This window comes from Eubalaena glacialis, chromosome 11 (assembly GCF_028564815.1).
Source record: "Eubalaena glacialis isolate mEubGla1 chromosome 11, mEubGla1.1.hap2.+ XY, whole genome shotgun sequence".
In the NCBI taxonomy this organism is placed as follows: Eukaryota; Metazoa; Chordata; class Mammalia; order Artiodactyla; family Balaenidae; genus Eubalaena; species Eubalaena glacialis.
The window spans coordinates 114,475,677-114,496,135 of record NC_083726.1 but is presented as its reverse complement, the minus strand read 5'-3'; the positions used below and the strand labels follow the sequence as shown (position 1 = coordinate 114,496,135).

The 20,459-nt window shown below is 37.7% G+C and overlaps 1 protein-coding gene across 4 annotated transcripts in view; it reads left to right on the top strand.

Moving 5' to 3' along the window:
* Nucleotides 1-20,459, top strand: part of KDM5A (lysine demethylase 5A) — a 78,834-nt gene that overhangs the window by 746 nt on the left and 57,629 nt on the right. For 2 of the 4 annotated variants that reach the window (XM_061205951.1, XM_061205950.1), the window contains exons 2-6: nt 2,244-2,321; nt 3,410-3,532; nt 11,876-12,046; nt 14,013-14,147; nt 20,112-20,217. In XM_061205951.1, the coding sequence (XP_061061934.1) occupies nt 2,244-2,321; nt 3,410-3,532; nt 11,876-12,046; nt 14,013-14,147; nt 20,112-20,217 (613 nt within the window). The remainder of the gene's footprint in view (nt 1-2,243; nt 2,322-3,409; nt 3,533-11,875; nt 12,047-14,012; nt 14,148-20,111; nt 20,218-20,459) is intronic. The other 2 variants (XM_061205953.1, XM_061205952.1) reach the window with 2 other exon arrangements.

The window sequence follows — 20,459 nt, the reverse complement described above, 5'->3', positions numbered from 1 at the left end:
CGCGACAGCCCTACCTTCGCGTATAATCCTCGTTACAGTGCGATAGGAAAAACTGCCATTCCGTCGGCTCTTGCTTTATCCTAGCCCTGCTGACGCTTGATTTATTAAGTATCTGCAGGCCTCATCTCAGAGCTAAGGTTTCTTAAATGGTAGTCTGAGCTCTAGTTGTCCTTTGGGGTGGTATCACCAAACAAGCACCCCAGACTGATTACTGCTGCAGTGAAAAAAAGTCTTCCCGGGGGAGGAGAAGGAAAAAGCAGCAATTATTTTAAACATTTTTTTAAACATTTTTTAAACATTATTTTAAACATTTCGAGGTTTAGAAAAGATTTGTCAATAATGGAGGTGGAAGAAAACGTTGAAATCTTAAAAACGTAAGAATCGCAGTTGTTGCACATAACTGGGTTTGCCTCTAGGTTAGTTACGATCCTCAGTCTTTACGGTGAGGAAAGCTGATACTACTCTTTGTTTTGCGGGGATTAGTGCCCCAAGAGGTTGAGGATTTGCTCAAGGTCAAAAGGTTTTTCTCTCTACCCGTTAGGTCCAGTGCTTTCCAAATGATGTTCCTGGACCACCTGCACTAGGGTCGACCGGATGCTTGTTAAAATGCAGATCCCTAGGCCTCATTCCCAGACTGGAATCAGTTTCGGGATATGGAAGTTCTAGAAACTGCTTTTCTAGCAAGTACTCTCTTGATTCTTAATGAACATTAAAGTTTGTGAACCATGTCTTAGTGCTTCTTAAAGGGATATGCTTTATGTTTTGTCTACTAGTAATAAAATAAAATACAGTCCTTTTGCACCTTGTTGCATTTTAAAAAGCTTCTGCTCTCACCACAAACTGCCACAGAAGTGTGCAAACTACCACAGTGAATAAAAAGCTTAGATGGAGGGAGGAGGAGGAGCAGCTAAGGTAGCATTTACAGATTTTTTCATTTAATATTCTTTGAAGACTTAGTAGGTAAATAAGGTCATTTTACAGATGAGACAAGTCTGGATAAGTTAAATAACTTATCAGATGTGTGATCTTGGGCAATGGCAAAGTAGATTTTGAATCTAGATCAACCTATTTGTTTCTAAAACTCAGGCAATCTACTTCCCTTATGCTCAATGAATTTGATTAAGATTATAGACTATCACTTGCAAGCAAAGGATTAACAAATAATTGCTCTGATGGGTGGTGGTACGTGTATTGGCATCCTCCCCAAAGTTCACTTAACTCTTTTATGAAAAATTTATTTTCACTTAATTCTTTTTCTATCAAGATTACCTGATATTGACAAAACCTTAAGCACTGAGGCTTTTCCTAAACCATATTTTCATTTATTCTATTGCCTTAATGAATTAGAAATTCTATTCAAGGTTCCTTTTAGTTAAAAAAAAATATATATATATATGTATAGCTTTTTGTTACTTACAAAAGGTTGAAATAATATACCTTCTCTTTGTGTCACAATATTATTATTGAGAATAAATGTTGTTTACAAGCAGAATTTAATTTCAATATTGGTGGATTTCTTTAGTTTCCAAGGTAAGATAAAAATTTTTTTTACTACTTTTCACATTTTTAAATAGATTACTGTTTAGGCTAAATCAAACTATGGTCTCTGGAACTCTACTTGAAATGTGCTGTCTCATTTCAGTTATACCACATCTCCAATCTGGAAATTGTCCTTGTTCTGTGGGTTTGCTAATTTCTTAAAAATTTTAATATTAAAAAAAAAATTTGGGCGCCCAGAAGCTGGGCTTTGAACAAAACATTTATATAACATAGACTTTAAAGTGCTGTGTCACATTCCACATGAATGAAAAAACACATTGTCCAATTACGTAAGTACTTTTAAAACATTACCTTTTGGTCTTTAATTTTACCCTTTTTTGTTTCTTTCAAATTCTATTTTCTTTTTATTTTGGTAAACTTGGATGTTTACTAGATGCTGTATTGAGATGAGCTTATTGCATTCCACTTGAGTAATTGGGGAAAGCATAATTGTCAGATATAAATAATGGGACTGTGAGATCTGAGGAGAAAATTGATAAAATAAGCTTAGTATTAGAATGTTAGAGATAAGTAATAAATTATTTTATCTAAAAAATATTATTCTTTCAGTCTCTAAGTAAAGAAGACTTGTAAGTTGATCTGTTGTCATCATGATTTGTGGCAACTCACCCCTTAAATTAAGGGAATGAATAGTGCATTCCTTGCTTATTAACCAATATGGTGAAGAAATTTTTTCTATTTAGGATTGGCAGCCTCCGTTTGCATGTGAAGTAAAAAGCTTCCGTTTTACTCCTAGAGTCCAGCGTCTGAATGAACTTGAGGTGAGTGTTGTTACATCACCGTTTCTGTCTCCTGATCTATTCTTTATATCAGGACTCCAGGTAGAGAACTTTAAGAAGCTCACGTACCAGGGCTCAAAATTAATGTTAATTGGGACTGAATGGAAGGAAGTTTCCGATTATTACAGTTTTTTCTGCTTAACTGGGATTGTGGGACACTATCTCTAGCCATGTTTTTCATGGTGGAAATATCCAGTGTTTAGCTTTAGAGAACTGGAATTCTTAAATTCTACTTTCTTCAGTGCTAATTATTCTAATAAATTTTTCTTTTGTTAATGTTGGAAGATTCTGTATCTTGTAGTCTTTGGAAAATAGTTTTAAAAATTCTTCTATTAAAAAAACCTAGTTTTCAAAGGTGTTTTTTGTATGTTTGTTTGGTTTTTTGCTCTAACAGAACTTTTCTAGGACTCTTAATCTGATTTATTAAGATCTCCCTTTAAACGTTTTGCATGTCTCTTAAATTTCTAAGTTGAAATCTGTTTAGATAGTTGTTCTTCCTGTTTCTGAGATTTTCAGAAGATTCTTCAGTGTGGTAAAAAACTTCCAGAGTACAAAAGAGAAATCTTAGACAGGGCTTAATGTCTCATGCTGAGTTAGTTTTTTTTCCTTGATGCTCCTAAAACATTTATTTTTTGAGATTTTAATACCTTTTTTTTTCCCTTTAGTCTCTTATAAGATACTTGATGGAGGATTTTAATATCAGTGAGGTGGAGAGTTGGTGTACTTGAAGTATGCGTATTATCCCTAGATGAAATGACAGGTTTAGAATGCTTAGAAACAGAATAATTCGATTTACTAAATTTTCTGATTAGCTTAAAGTTAACTTTTACAAAAAATTGCTTTGGTTGATAATATGAGAACTTTTCACATATATTAGAGTAACGTTTTTGTCTTAGTAAAGTTTAATAGAAGTATTTTGCTTCTTTTTTATTGACTTATAAGGTTGGACTAAGCAGTAATGAGAAGTCTGAATTTCTTTAAGGAAATGAGTACCTTTGTTAAGTAAAACTCATTTACTTTCACCCATAACTTAATTCCTATCTCTCATTTTTATATTTTAATAATCGTAGGCAATGACCAGAGTGAGATTGGACTTCTTGGATCAACTAGCAAAATTTTGGGAACTTCAGGGGTCTACCCTCAAGATCCCTGTGGTGGAGAGAAAAATTCTGGATCTCTATGCTTTGAGCAAGGTGAGGCTTGTACTTTGTTAAGAAATTGAACAGGGGCTAGTGAATTTATGAAATTAGGAATTTCAGATATACTTGATGGAAAACATCGCTTCCTATGTAGGATTTGTTTGACAATGAAATGCAAGCATGAGTAAATGGAAATGATAGATTTCCAAGTTATTTTTAAAATCTATTTTATAGTTTGTTATGAGATTAATATTTAATAACTACTCAGATTAGTAGGTTCTGTTTACACAGTATGCAAAAGAAATGACACAAACCTCCTAATATTATTTTGTATGAAATGTACAATGTCCTATATTGAGCTTGTCAGCTTTTTTTCTGCTTCTTAATTGAAAATTTGGTATATTAAAGAGATTAATGTCACTCAGCATTCTCATGTGTGGTACATACCAGTTGTATTAATACCTGTAAGTAGTGTTAGTGGTTAACTGAGGGCAGCATTATCCAGTAGGATGAATATTAACTTTGTAATGTTACGTTCCCTAATGTGAAAAAAACTAACTGCCCTGCAACAGGGTTTGTAACGATTACCTTGACAACATATTTTGTTAATACAATAAGAAAAATCTATGACTGCTCTGACTTGTGAATGAAGATAGCTTGATTATCTGAGGAATTTTGCAAAACAGTTTTTTTTAATGTATGTATTTATGTACGTATTTATTTATTTATGGCTGCGTTGGGTCTTCGTTGCTGTGCATGGGCTTTCTCTAGTTGCGGCGAGCGGGGGCTACTCTTCGTTGCGGTGCACGGGCTTCTCATTGCGGTCGCTTCTCTTGTTGTGGAGCACGGGCTCTAGGCGCGCGGGCTTCAGTAGTTGTAGCTTGCGGGCTCAGTAGTTGTGGCTTGTGGGCTCTAGAGCGCAGGCTTCAGTAGTTGTGGTGCGCAGGCTCAGTAGTTGTGGCGCACGGGCTCTAGAGTGCAGGCTCAGTAGTTGTGGCACACGGGCTTAGTTGCTCCGCGGCATGTGGGATCTTCCTGGACCAGGGCTCGAACCCGTGTCCCTTGCATTGGCAGGCAGATTCTTAACCACTGTGCTACCAGGGATGTCCCCAAACAACTTATTTTTGTGGCCTTTCATATGCTATGATTGATAGGCTGTTTTGAAGTAAAAATTTACTCTCACTTTAGGAAGCTTCCACTTTCAAGGAAAAAAAAGCTAGAATAATTATGTTTAAATTATTTTTTATGATACATTTAAAAATTAATGTCAGGTCAGAATTCTCTAGAATTTTTCTTTTAAGTAGTACTAAGCATTTTGGAAAGTATAGTCTTATGCTAAAATAGCAGTGCTAGGCTTATTTTATCAGTAAGGTAATGATATCAGTAATTAAGGACTGTGTGAAAATCATCTCATGCAGTTGTATAAGAAAACTATGATACCAACCGGCAAATTACAGTGAATTTGAGGGATAGGTTTTTGTCTTGTAGGAAACCATTAGGATAAAAAATTTGTTTTGAGAATTCTCTTTTTTGACATTTCTATTCACTGAAAACTTACCTACCAACTTTTTTTTTTTTTTTTTTGGCTGCCTTGGGTCTTCGTTGCTGTGCGCGGGCTTTCTCTAGTTGTGGCGAGCAGGGGCTACTCTTCATTGCGGTGCGTGGGCTCCTCATTGCGGTGGCTTCTCTTGTGGAGCACGGGCTCTAGGCGCACAGGCTTCAGTAGTTGTGGCTCGCAGGCTCTAGAGCGCAGGCTCAGTAGTTGTGGCACGCGGGCTTAGTTGCTCCGCGGCATGTGGGATCTTCCCGGACCAGGGCTCCAACCCGTGTCCCCTGCATTGGCAGGCAGATTCTTAACCACTGCGCCACCAGGGAAGCCCTACTAACTTTTATTATGTGATGCTGTTGAAGGTTCTGAATATGTTTGGTTTGATTTATGCAGCTTAAATAAAATACAAAAACATTTTCAAAAATTATTTAATTATTAATATCAATAGTGTTGTGGTAATCTTCAAAACTCATGCCATGTACCTTAGTTTTATAATACCCTAGGGAATTTGATAACATAAATATATAAGCAGACAGTCTATTAGATTGAAGCTGTTCCTGTATCATTAATTTCCCAATTAAGAGGTAAACATTAGGCTATACTGATGGTAGATTGCATTCTTGGTTTTACAGAGTTACAGCATTTCAAAATTAGGAAGAGGCTTTAGAAGTAACCTAATCTGAATACCTACTTGTTTATAACTCTGTGTAACATTTGCCATCTGGACTGTTTAACTCCATTTTGAGAAACCCAATTCCTTTTTGTGCAGAGCGGGACTACTGCTTATAAAGTATATATTGATTAGCAAATATATTGTGATTAGAGGTTAAGTTTGATTGTCCTGGGGTTTATTGGAGGCTCGTCTTTAAGTGCCCATGGACATCTCTTTCCCCTCACGTTGAGAATGCTTATAAATCTGAGATTTAAAGCTGAAAGGCAGACATTTTGATTTGTAGTTATTTTGTTTATACTTTATAATACTTTTGTTCCCTAAATGTCATAGTGAGATTGCTGCTTCTCACCGCATGAACTCTTTTCTTTACCTTGAGGCTTGAAGTAGAGTGGGATGCACGAGTCTTAAATGTCCAGCTGGGTAGATCTTTCTGTATGTGTACACTTGTGTAAGCACCACCGAGCGTTTACAGCACTCTCGTGGGCTCCTTCCTCTCCCTCCCAGTCAGTACTTCTCCCCAAAGGTGACTGCTGTTTTGCCCTCCATCACTGGTGAAGGCTTAGGGACATTTTACTTTCTAGCAAGAGGCTCAGGCTGAGAACTGCACAAAATACTGAGAGTTCTGATATTTTTAGGTTGTTAGGTATGCCCTTTACTTTGAAAAAACATTATTTTTGGCTCACAGCTGATGAGCATCTCTTGAATTTGTTATTTTAGACGTGATTTTGACACACTTTGATTTCTGTTACTTTTTTTTTTTTTTAAGTATTTGTTTTATTTATTTATTTATGGCTGTGTTGGGTCTTCGTTTCTGTGCGAGGGCTTTCTCTAGTTGCAGCAAGCGGGGACCACTCTTCATCGCGGTGCGCGGGCCTCTCACTATCGCGGCCTCTCTTGTTGTGGAGCACAGGCTCCAGACGCGCAGGCTCAGTAATTGTGGCTCACGGGCCCAGCTGCTCCGCGGCACGTGGGATCTTCCCAGACCAGGGCTCGAACCCGTGTCCCCTGCATTGGCAGGCAGACTCTCAACCACTGCGCCACCAGGGAAGCCCTCCACTACTTTTTAAAGGGAAGCAGATTTTCAATCTCCTGAGTCATTAAATTATCCATGTGATTGTTTCCTGTTTTGATTAAGTCACTTTGTCTTTCTCCCTGGTTATTATTTTTGATAGTAAAAAGTGTTACTTGGAATGTCCGTAATTTAGTGGAATTCTGCATTAGCAATTACTGTTTATAATCAGTGCAGCAAGGAACATTTATTCTAGCCATTTTTAAAAGAAATTTTTGTCAAAGTAATACATTAAAAAAAAAAATAAAGCTTAAAGTAAAAACCAGCATTCTCCCTTCTTCATCTCTCCAGTCCCTTTACTACTCCTTAGAGCTAATCACTTTCATTTCTTTTAGCTGTTTGATTTTGATCTCCATATTTCCAGAAAACATGCTCATTATGCTGTTTCTTCATTTTTAAGTGTTAAATATCCTATACGTACTGATTGCCTACTATTAGCGATTGGCAATGGGTATAAAAATAAAATTCTTACGTACTTCAGGTCCCCTATTCCCTTATAGTGTAGTTAGGTCAGTTTTTTATTAATCAGGAATTATTGCTGTGACTGTGTAAATACACATTTATTTGTACTTGTGCCTAATGGTGTGCTATGATTTCATCTCATGTTAATAGTGTGCTATAATTATGTTACCAGATTTCATTTTCCTTGGAGTTAATAGTCCCCTTGCCTTTTTTCATTTTGTAAGTTTTCTTTGTGACTATTAAAAATTTATTTTCAGATTTTCCAGAAGTATAAATCTCTCAGTATGCTTTCACCCATCAGAAAATCTGCCAGTTTCATTTCCTTCTTGGAGCCCTTCCTCTGGCGTTCTCTTTCCTGCTCCAGTCCAGACTAGTTTTTTTTTTTTTTTTTTTAAGGTCAGCTCTCAGCTTAGAACTTCTTTCACTATTATCATTCTGGGAATTCCCTTTGTCTTTCTCCTTGTTTTAAGTCTTCCTATTACTTGGTTTATTCCTATTTTAGTAAAACATTTCTTCTGCTAGTTTGATGAGCAAGAAGGTAAATGGAATGTAAATTTTTTGCTTGTCTAAAAGTGTTCTACTCTTAAACTTTATTGGTAGTTTGGTGGGTTTAGAAGTCTAGATTGCAAATCATTTTACTTCAGAATTGTATTTTGAAAGCTTTACTTCATAGTCTTCTAGCTTCCAGTGTTGCTGTTGAGAAGAATGATGCTATATTAATTCTTGTGACTTTTTCTTGAAGACACAGGGTCTAATCTTTATTCCCAGTGTTTTGAGATTTCACAGTGGATATGCACTGGTACGTGTTAATTTTCATTGAATATGTTTATTGCACTTGATGACCTTTTTAATCTGCACTCACCTCTTTGAGTTCTTGTAACTTCTCTTGTGTTACTTCTTTGACAGTTTCTTCCACTTACCTTTTCTCTCTTTTTGAACTCTTACTGGTTGGATGCGAGACTGTTCGACCGACCCTCTACTTTACTTACCTGTTTCTTTCTTAGGTTGGAGTCCCTTCTTTTCAAACTCTCCTGAGAGTAAATCTCCGGTCTTCTGCTGTGGTTGGAGAGGGATGGTTGCCTGGCGTGCTGACTGGGGGAGGTCTGATTGCCTTTATACAGGTTTTCAGTCGACACTGTTCTTTTTAAATTTAATTTTGAAGGTACTGCTGCTTCCATTTCTTAAGCCTTTCCAGGTTCTATGTTGCGAAAGCTTCTCTTTAGCTTTCTTCTGTTGCAAGTGCTTGGGGCTTTTTTGTCTGTTTTTTGTTTTTGCTTGCTAGATTATCATTCCTACATCTGCTTTTCTCTTGGTCTTATTGTCCTCTTGGGAGTATGCCTTTTTGTCCCTTCCTTTTTAGTGGAGCTTTGAGAGGGAGCTTTTAAGTAGAAGACTGCTGCTGTTTTTTGTCTGTTAAAATTGTCTCTTGCTAACTGGACTTAGTTTTTCATTGGACTGAAATTTTGGCCTTGAGTGGCATTACTCTTTTGTTAAGTTTTAATTAAGGGGTTGCCTTCATTGTGTTCAGTTTAAGTGCGTGCCATGTATCTCTTTATAGGGCATGGGTCATGTGATGTTTTTCTAATGACAGTGGTGTGATATATTGCATGGCAAATGTTTGGAATAAATGGTTTATATTTTGAAATTATGCATGGTAATCCTTGAATCTCTCAGCTGAAGAAAAGCAAGTATTAAGGTTTTGTGTGTTTTTATAGTATTAGGCCCGGTTAGATTGTTATAGAGTATTTAAACATGAAGCCAAAGTCATGGCTTTGATTTCTTTGTTAGTTTTGTCTTACTCTTGGCCATCCCCGATTATGGTGCTGTCATTGTCACAGCTGTGTGCCAGAAATGGTCAGAGCTGGGTGGGAAGCATGACTGGACCCGTGCAGCTATATCATTACTGACGGAAGCAGATTATTATGTAATGGTGGTAATTGTGTTGGGAAATACAGATTACTGAGAGGGCTTCTGTTTCCTCTCTTAGACTTTTACTGCTTCTCCCCACTTGCTTCAGCCACAGTGGTTTCCTTATTGTTCCTCAGCATGCTAGGCAGGCTTGTCATGTGGGCCTTTACTCTGGCTGTTCCCTGCCCTGTATATCTGCTTGGGTAACTCCTTCACCTCCTTCAAGTCTTTGCTCAAGTTTCAACTTTATAATGAGGCTTTTTGTGACTGTTTGATGCTTCAACTTACCCTCATTCTCCTACTTGGGAGGCTTTTAAATTACTTTTTTAAATTTTTTTAAATTTTTTAAATTTTAAATTTTTTTCACAGCATTTGTCACTTCAAAATTGACATGTTATGTTTAGTCTTCCACTAGGATGTAAGCTCCAACAGGGCAAAGATCTTTATTTTATTCATAGCTGTATTTCCACACCTAGAACAGTAGCTGACAGAGTAGAAACCCTGGGAAGCTATGAATGAAAGGCATTCTCACTCATCCATTTGCTTCCAGACAGCCCTCTATCCAAACCACCCTTAATGTGTCTTCCTCTACACTACAAAATTTGAAAAATAAATTTTTTTCTCTACATAATTTTTCCCTGGTTGGCTCTCATTAACAGAGGGAGCTTCTTTGAGGATGTAATAAGAAAAGCTAAAGAACTGAAGATGGGTTCCACTCTTGTGCACATGAACTTCTGTGTTTCTACCAAGCTTTCAGATACTTCACTAGAGGAGAATTTTGCTTTGGCTATAGTTTCATCTTTGCTATAATAAAATCGTAAGCACAAGAGTAGAAAATGTGTCCTTTACTTATTTATAGCATGTATATTCTCCTCCCCACCCCCAACTTGCCCCCCACACAGACATTTATAATACAGCCAACATTGATACAGGGCCTACTGTGTCCCGGTGCCATCCATTCATTCATGCATTCATTTATTTTGGCTGTGCTGTGTCTTAGTTGCCGCACACGGGATCTTCGTTGCTGCATGCGGAATCTTTGTTGCGGCATGCGAACTCTTAGTTGCGGCATGCATGTGGGATCTAGTTCCCTGACCAGGAATCGAACCGGGGCCCCCTGCATTGGGAGCGTGGAGTCTTACCCACTGGACCACCAGGGAAGTCCCTGTCCTGGTGCTTTTCATGTTTTATTTCATTTGTCTTCATAGCAGCCTCATAATAAGGAATAGATACTGTTATTATTACTCTTTTAATAATAGTGAGGAATCTGAGATGCAAATTATGTAACTTACCCAAGGTCATACAGCTATTGAGTTAGCAGACCTGGGATTTGAACTCTGGTAATCTGGCTCTGGAGTCCATGCTCTTAGCCTTTAAAAAAAATTGTGGTAAAACATACATAACTGTTTACTGCTTTTAAGTGTACAATCTTATGGCCTTAGGTATTTTCAAAGTGTTGTACAACCATCACTACTACCCATTTCCAGAACTTTCCCCTCCCTGTAGCACCTGGTAAAACCTTTATCATACTTTCTACAAATTTACTTATGCTAGGTTATCTCATTTAAAGGGGATCATACAATATTCATCTTTTTGTGTTTCTGTTATTTCACTTAGCATAATGTTTTCAGGGTTCATCCATGTTGTCACAGGTATCAGAGTTTCATTCCTTTTTAAGGCTGAATAATGTTCCACGTATGCCTTTACCACATTTTTTTTATGCGTTCATCTCTTGATGGATATTTGGGTTGTTTCTACCTTTTGGCTATTGTGACTAATGCTCCTGTGAACACTGGTATGCAGGTACTGTTTGAATCCCTGCTTTCAGTTCTTTTGGCTATCTCCCTAGAGGTGGAATTGCTGGGTCATATGGTAATTCTGTTTAATTTTTCTCTTAACTTTTTGATATAGTAGAATACAGTAGTGTACACTCAAAGAGGAAAATTCTTTTGAATTCAAATAACTTCATCACAGTCTTTATTCTATCATCAGTGAAACTGAAAACTGCCTATATTTTAGAGTGTGAGAGATGTACATATCAGCTTCTGGAAGATGGGGGCCTTGATACATGTCTGTTCTATACTGTGGCTGGTTTGATGTGGGCATTCAGCAAAAATTGGCTAATTTATCCCATGACTTCCTACCTTAATACATTCTGTGCTATGTTCTAGTACATCTCCGGAATTTATTTTTCCCCATCATTTCTTTATAATCTTCCGTGTAAAACTTTTCTCTTTTTGAAAAGTTATAGCCTCTTTTTCAAAATATCCTCTGAATCCACTGTTTGTTTGACATTTTTGTTAAATTCTATAAGTTAGTTGCTATATTTTCTAGTATCAGGATTTACATTCATTTTGTATTATATAATAACATTCACATGTCTATACTTGGTCTGTTTTTAATTTTTATATTTTGAATTCCATGTGGATGTAGAGTACATATATGTGTTTAATTTTCTCAAGGTGCATAATGTGCAAAGCATAAATTCATTAAATATTTTTGAATGCTTGGTTCATTGAAGGTAAGCACAGTGACCAGTAATAGAGTTTAAAACTTCCAAAAATTATTGTCTCTTTTCCATACTTTAAATGTTGATGAGTTTCAATTTTGTCACATATTTCTTGAAAGGAAATTTAAAATCTAGGCCCAGAATAATTTTTCCATTTAGCAGACAAGATGTACGTCAGAATACATGAATCTACCTCTTCTCCTAAATAATTTTTACTTTCTTTTCAGATTGTTGCCAGCAAAGGTGGTTTTGAAATGGTCACCAAAGAGAAGAAATGGTCTAAAGTGGGTAGCCGCTTGGGATATCTGCCAGGAAAAGGAACTGGGTCTCTTTTGAAGTCACATTATGAAAGAATTCTCTACCCATATGAGCTCTTCCAGTCTGGTGTCAGCCTGATGGTGAGATGCATCACTTTTCTTAGGAGTGGATAAATCCACTCTGCCATATATAAACTTTAGATTGTTTACTATAACAAGTTAGCAGTTGGCTCTGATTTCACCAGGTACTGAAATTTGGGGGGAGCAAGGTGTAGTTTAAAAATCACAGCTATTTTTGGTGGTTTACAAGATAAAGGCTAATGGGAATGAAGAAAGTTTTCTTATTAAAATGTGTAAGCTTATGCAAGACAACGCTTTTAAAAAAATGCCTCCACTTGGTTTCATGTATTTTTTTTTTTTAAACCGCTTTATTGAGGTATAATTTATATACTACAGAATTCACCCATTGTAGGTACACAGTCAATAAACTTTAGTAAATTATACATTTATGCAACTATCATCACCATCCAGTTTTAGAACACTTCCATCAGCCCCAAAAATTCCTTTGTGTTTGTTTATAGCTGGTTCTTGCTTCTACCCTCAAACCTGGACAACTCCTGATCTGCTTTCTGGCTCTATAGTTTTGCCTTTTCTAGAAATTTCACATACATGGGATCATACAGTATGATTTTGTGTATGGCTTTTTTCACTTAGCCTAATGTTTTTAGGGTTCATCTATGTTTTAGTATTCATACTTCATTCCTCTTTATGGCTGAATAATATTCTATTGTATGGATATACCACATTTGTTTATTCATTTATCACTTATGGACATTTGGATTGTTTCCAGTTTATGGCTGTTATGAATAATGCTATGAATATTCATGTACTAGTCTTTGTGTGGACATACGTTTTCATTTCTCTTGGGTAGATACCTAGGAGTGGAATTGCTGGGTTATACGGTAAGTTTATGTTTAACTTTTTAAGAAACTGCCAAATTGTATTCCAAAGTGGCTGAACCATTTTACATTCCCGCCAGTAATGTAGAGGCTTCCACTTTCTCCACATCTTTGCCAACACTTGGTATTGTCAGTTTTTTTGCTTACAGCCATTCTAGTGGGTGTGTAGTGGTATCTCATTGTGGTTTTAATTTTATTTCCCTAATGACTAATGGTGTTGTGCATCTTTTCATGTGTATATTAGCCATTTGTATATCTTCCTTGATGAACTGTCTGCTCAAATCTTTTTTTAATTGGGTTGTCAGTCATTTTATACTTGTTTTAAGATTTTGCTAAATAGTCTGGATATAAGTCCTTTATCAGATGTATGATTTTATAAATATTTTCCTTTAGTTTGTGGTTTGTCTTTTCATTTTTATGGTGGTGTCTATTTGAAGAGTAATCTATTGATTTTCTTCCCCTTTTATGGATTGTGCTTCTGTTATCATACCTAAGAAAATCTTTTCTTCACCCAAGGCCAAGGTGTTTGTTTTTTTATAGTTTTAGCTTTTATGTTTAGGTCTGTGACCCATTTTGAATTGTTTTTTTGTGTATAGTCTGAGGTAAAGGTATAAGTTCATTTTGGGGGCAGTGGGGAGGGGGTATAGGAATATCCAATTGTTCCAGCACCATTTGTTTAAAAGACTACCCTTCTCCCATTTACCTTAGCAAGGTGATTTACTTTGGCACCTTTTTTGAGAATCAGTTGACTATAAATATGTGGGTTTATTTCTAGTCTGTTTTGTTCTTTGTTTGATCTGTGTGTTTTACCCTAACACCAGTAGTATGCTGTCTTGAGTACCATAGCTTTAGAGTAAGTTTAGATATCTGGTAGTGTAAGTCCTCCAGCTTGGTTCTTTTTTCAAAATTTCCAAACAATTTGCATTTCCACATGAATTTTGGGATCCACTTCTCAATTTCTACAACAAAAGCCTGCTAGGATTTTGATAGGGATTGTCTTGAATCTATAGATCGGTTTGGTGGGAGAATTGTCATCTGGTTTCATGTAGTTTTAGGGATTTTTTAGAAATTTATTATTTTTCTCTTTATTCTCAAATCTGATTTCTTATAAGTGAATCTGCCCTCTTCCTGTGCTCTCAATTCTTTAGGGTGTACAAATGCCTAATTTAGATCTTAAGGAAAAAGTGGAGCCTGAGGTTCTTGGCACTGATGTCCAAACTCCCCCAGAGCCGGGCACAAGAGTGAACATTCTGCCGAAGAGAACAAGGCGTGTCAAGTCTCAGGTATCAGTTTCCATGGACCGCTTTTGACAGGCGTTTCTAGAGCGTTGACTGTGCAGAACATTTACTTGGCTCTGGGAAGTCTTTTCACGTGCTGTTGTTCTTTAAAACTAGAGACGCGTTTCCATTTACCTTTGAGATGAATGAGGAAGGGATTGTAAACTTCAGTCTGATTTGATTTAGAGAGTTCTTTGTTAATTTTGAACAGCTTTGACAGGGGTGGCGGTTCAGAGAGTGACTCTGGATACTGTAGGGCCAATTTCATAGACATGCTGATGAATTCTAGTATATTTTATTTTCATGGTTAGTATAAGTGAGAAGAGTAGGAAAGAGTGGTTTTATCTTTACTCATCATCCCTTTAAAAACCAGTGGATAAGTTTCTTAGCCTCCGAACCATTCCAGTGTAATTTCTATAGTGTTCTTGTGACCTGGAATAATTTAAAAGCCTAATGAATACATCAGAAGAAAAATGCCCTAATTTCTTTTTGTCTGCCCCTCTTCCCCTCCACCTTTTTCTTATTCCCATTTCTTTGTGGTCCTCGAAGTTGTGTTTCTAAAGGTTTTTGGTAAAGACAATCTGTAGGCTGGGGAGAGTGAGGTGCCCTTAGGACTCTTGAGATATGGTCCATTTAAATTAACAAATGGGTGAACTGGAATAGCAGCTTAACTGGGTCCTAAACACATTTAAGGATGGAAGTGGTTCACGTGGAAAGTGGGTTCACTATTAACAAGAGATACTGGATCTGGGGTTGTGAGGAGTCCTGTCACTGTAGAGGCAGGCTAATGATACTTCATCTTGCTTTTCTGTAGCTCAGGGGATATGTCTCTTTCATGCCATGTCTACTTTCCTTGTTCTGAGTTTATGCTTGCTAAATAACCTCCTGATTAATAATTTAGCTTCTTAGGTACTCTGATAGCAGAAAGGTAGGTGTCTTGAATGGGGCATGTGAATTTAATGGAAATTTTTGGAAAGTGATAGCTCTATTTTATTTTTGAAAATTTTTAAATTTATTTATTTTTTTTGACTGCACTGGGTCTTCATTGCTGCGCGCGGGCTTTCTCTAGTTGCGGCGAGCGGGGGCTACTCTTTGTTGCGGTGCGCGGGCTTCTCATTGTGGTGGCTTCTGTTGTTGCGGAGCACGGGCTCTAGGCACGTGGGCTTCAGTAGTTGCAGCACTTGGGCTCAGTAGTTGCAGCACCCGGGCCCTAGAGCACACGGGCTTCAGTAGTTGTGGCATGCGGGCTTCAGTAGTTGCGGCGTGCGGGCTCTGGGGTGTGCAGGTTTCAGTAGTTGTGGCTCGCGGGCTCTAGAGTGCAGGCTCAGTAGTGGTGGCACACTGGTTTAGTTGCTCCGTGGCATATGGGATCTTCCTGGACCAGGGATCGAACCCGTGTCCCCTGCATTGGCAGGCGGATTCTTAACCACTGCGCCACCAGGGGAGTCCCAATAGCTCTATTTTAAATTAGTAAACTCTGGTTTAGTCGTTAAGTGATTTTTATTACCATGGTTGATCTCAGAAGTTCTGATCGTCTTTGGGTATATAGTGAAGATTCTGTCTTAAGACCTGAAATACTTGAAGACTAGTCTCTTTGACATGGTGACTCAACTTTGAAGAGTTGCCCCAAGTGGGCCCATTTAATCAGTTGCCAGCTTGTGGTGAAATCTCTTGATGTTCCTTCTGAAACCATGAAAAAAAAGTCCTGCTTATTTCTGATTGCCTTTCATCAGATTATATAATGATTGCCATTCATTATGTAAGAATAGGGACTACACAGAATGCTTTTACCCATTGCAGTAATTGTTGCTATAGTCAGATTGGTTGATATTAGATAGAAACTAGAACCATTTCAGGATTTGCAATTAAGAATTTCTTCAACTTGCAGTTTGTCCTTAACTAATATTGCCAGTCTGCCTCATTCCTAGTCTTCTATTTCAGAAAGACAGTAAAGGCTTCAACCTCTTGCCCCATACATGAAACTATCTGGTGTTCATTCTTTTTTTTTTTTAATTAATTTTTTTAAAAATAATTTTTATTTATTTATCTATTTATTATTTTTGACTGTGTTGTGTCTTCGTTTCTGTGCAAGGGCTTTCTCTAGTTGGGGCGAGTGGGGGCCACTCTTCATCGCGGTGCACTGGCCTCTCACTGTCGCGGCCTCTCTTGTTGCAGAGCACAGGCTCCAGACGCGCAGGCTCAGTAGTTGTGGCTCACGGGTCTAGTTGCTCCGCAGCATGTGGGATCCTCCCAGACCAGGGCTCGAACCCGTGTCCCCTGCATTGGCAGGCAGATTCTCAACCACTGCGCCACCAGGGAAGCCTGGTGTTCATTCTTAATCTCTACCTATCTCTGTGGGCGGAGTGTGCCTTTTTCTCCAAGGGTAATCCTTCCACTCCCATCCTTTCCGGCTTTAAAAACAGAAGCCCTCTTCCTAGATAGTTCCTTACTCCTTGCCTCTTTTCGTGAAGAAGTTTCCTGAAAAATCATCTATATTTTCTCAGTTTCCTCAGTATCTGTTTAGTTTTTAAACCCTGTAATCTGAGTTGGAGCTAAATAATTTCATTGAAACTACGCTATTCAAGTTACCACTGAGTTAATAATTGTCAGATGCTGAGGCCCCTTTTTTATTTCTTAACCTACTTCATCTCTGATCATGTTTGCATTTCTTGAAGTTTGATTTTTCTTTGGCTTCTGTGACACCTCTCTTCTCGTTACCCTCATGGCTCTCTGACCACTCCTCAGTAATCTTTGTTATCTCTTCTCTCTGCCCTTCCTGTAGTGCTCTCAGTCTTTCTTATCTTCACTCTCCCCAGCTGTCTCCTCCACCCTGTGATTTCAGTTACTACCTATCTCTCAGGACTCCTAAATAAGTCATGACATCCGTGCTTCTTCCCTGTTCACCAGGGGTCTTGAGTGCATGTGTGTATATGTATGCCTTGGTGGCCACACACAGCTAAACTCAGTATGTTGCGAACATCACCTTTTCAAAATCTGTTTTTTTAAAAAATATTTTCTAGCTTGGTGATAGTGACAAGTACAGCCATCGAATAGTCTCCCAAACAAGAAATGGAAGTTAAGAAAGTTATCCTACTTCCCTTTCCTATCTCTGTCACATCACTTGATGTACTCTGCTTTAATTGGTTTTTCATCTGTGACCTCACTAGAATGAGTTCCTTGAAAGCTGAGATTGCAGTTTGTTTATATCAAGAATGACCAAACCCTTAACACTTATACATTAGAATGCCAGTATGTCCCATTTTTGGTGACACTAAGTTTGAGCCAGCATTTCTTCATTATAATGTACTATTCTCCTTGTAAAAAAAGTAATCAGAGTAAACTATAAGACTGTGGGAATAACTTGTTTTCCATTAACTTTCCATTATTTTTCAATAACACTATTTCCATTATTCCATTAACTTGTTTTACCCAATAGTTTTAACATTCATTGATAATCCTTGCCTCAGTTAATTATGTTGGTGGTTGCAAACTAGGTGATTTTCTGGTTCTGTCATTTCTTCTACATTTATTAGTTAGCATTTTTGTTTAAAAAACTCTTCTCCCATGCTTGATTATTTTTCATATAGTAAAATGTATATATCTTAAGTGTACAGTTTGATGAATTTTGATGAATGTGTATACCTGTGGAACCAACCTTGAGTGACCCTCCTCCCTTTTAGTCTCACTGTAGAGCATGACTGTTTTTTGATAAATGTCTTGTAACCTATTACTACTTTTTATTCCTTTTTGATACTCGAATTGTTCCAAATTTGGCTAACGGGAGCCCCTTCAAGAGGTTCATATGTTCTTTGACAAGTCTCCATCAGTTTTTTTTTTTTTTAAATTAATTAATTAATTAATTTATTTTTGGCTGTGTTGGGTCTTCGTTGCTGTGTGCAGGCTTTCTCTGGTTGCGGCGAGCGGGGGCCACTCTTCATCGCAGTGCGTGGGCTTCTCACTGCCGTGTCCTCTCCCATTGCGGAGCACAGGCTCTAGATGCGCAGGCTCAGTAGTTGTGACGCACGGGCTTAGCTGCTCCGCGGCATGTGGGATCTTCCCAGACCAGGGCTCGAACCTGTGTCCCCTGCATTGGCAGGCAGATTCTTAACCACTGTGCCACCAGGGAAGCCCTCTCCATCAGTTTTTGAGCACTTTCTAGCACAAAGAATCCCATTGTCTTCTTGCTGTGACTTAGACCTGGAATTAGCCATTTCTGCAAGGAATCCTGGTTCATTTTAGTGGGAAATGGTATTTAGAAGCCAAGATTTGAGCACAAGGTGTGCTTGTTCCTACTGGGATACCATTGCTTGTAGCCCCTTCTGGTGGTCAGGGCTGGGAAATCAATTTTAAAAAATTGTGACTTTATATTTTCAGCTTATACTGATAATTCTAGTCCTAATGCAGCATCACAAAGTTCTTTCAGTTTATGTTGTAATTGTTTTCTTAGCATTTTGAGTTGGGAACTTAATTCATTTATTCCTGCTCTTTTGCTTTGATTGCTGTGTTTAAGACTACAAAATTTCCTGTGATTACTTCTTTCCTTTGTTCCAGAGATTCTGATATATGGTATATGTGATATATGTATATATAGAGAAAAAATTCCAGGTGGAAGGGCCTTTTGATTTTTGATGTTATTATTTCTAGCTTTATTCCAGTTAGATCAGAGAATGTTGTTATATTATTTCCACTTTTGGGGACTTTATTGTCTGTCTGAAAAGGTGGTTGTAAGGATTAATTGACTAGAATACTTTGATATGGCACATACTATGTACTCACTATGTTAGCTTTTATTACTATGTACTTTGCTTTAACAGTGGTAAAGAATGTGTAGTGTTAATGTTTTTCATTGGACTGACTGTAGGTTAATATAACCAAGTCAGCCTACCAAAGTTTAAAGATAAATTTTGAAATGCCATTTTGGTTGGTTTGGTTCTTATGTGCTCTTTTAATAGTCCAGGCTGCCGGTGTCTGTCTGCTGTTAGGTCACCATAGACTTATAAAGTAGTCTGTATTTTATCCTGGTTTATTTTTATTCTTATCGACTAAGTATATTTTAAGTAAATTTTGGTTATTACCCTGCATTCAGAGATTATCTAAATTCAGGATGTAACACTGGTGTCTGTCATGATGCTCTAATCCTCAAGTACTAGAATGCCAAATGACAGTAGCTTAAACATTGACAACACAGTTTTCACATGCGGACACATTTTCCACATTAGATTTTCAGAGATAAGTAGTTCTAGGATTCGTATAGCAACTTCACATTGTCATCAAGGGCCAGGCTCTTTCCATCTTCCTGCCTGGCCTTCTTCAGTGTCTGGGTGATATATATATCTCCTCTTAATTGCATTGTGGCTGCTGTAGAGTCCAGCGCTGTGCTTCCATCAGACTGAGTCTTGTAGCAGTGGGGAAGGAAGTTGGGTCAAAAGGACTTCTCTTTGAGATGCTTTCTCTTTTATTAGAAGATGAAAATCTTTACCAGAGGTGTCCAGTAGACCTTCCTTATGTCTCACTGGCTAGAACACGATAGCATTCCCACCCTTAGCTAGGTGATCGCCAACAAAGAGAAATGGCATTGGCATGATTGACTTAGGACAATCATTATTCATCTCCTAGGATGGGCATAATTGCCCTAATCAAAGATGGGTGTCCATTAACAAGTTAGAAGTGGGCATTTCTATCGAGTTATTACCACTGTTACACCACTAATTACCAGTAGTGTCTGTCTCTGGACAGAACCTAATTGACAACTATGCTTTTATGAAAGGTAGATTTTCTTTTGTGGAAAGGAATCTGGGTGTTGCAGAGTGGTTTGGTGACTGTTCAGCAATGAGGCAGCAAGTGGATTTAGAGAGAAAAATTAAAATAAAATTTTCCTTCATTTTGAATTGGATCTTGAGACTTTTCTTAGGTAAGAAAATAAATTTATGAATCACAATAATTAGACTAATGTGAGTTTATTTTTTTTAGTCAGAATCTGGAGAAGTGAATAGAAACACGGAACTGAAGAAACTTCGGATTTTTGGGGCTGGGCCTAAGGTTGTGGGCTTGGCAATGGGAGTAAAAGATAAAGAAGGTAAATCTGTTATTTGGTCACGAAAAGAAATAAGGTACAATATGGTTATAACAAGATTCGCATGATATTCGATCGCAGTCTGCCTTGGGATTTTCTTAGGCAACGTAGTTCCTAGACAGATCACCTTTTTAGTGGCAGATAATCTTAAAGTGTGAGGAGCCATATTATGTTGAATTTTTATATTTTGGAAGAGAGAAAGTTCCTCCTCCATGTCTAACACATGACACAGAAATTGTAGTTTC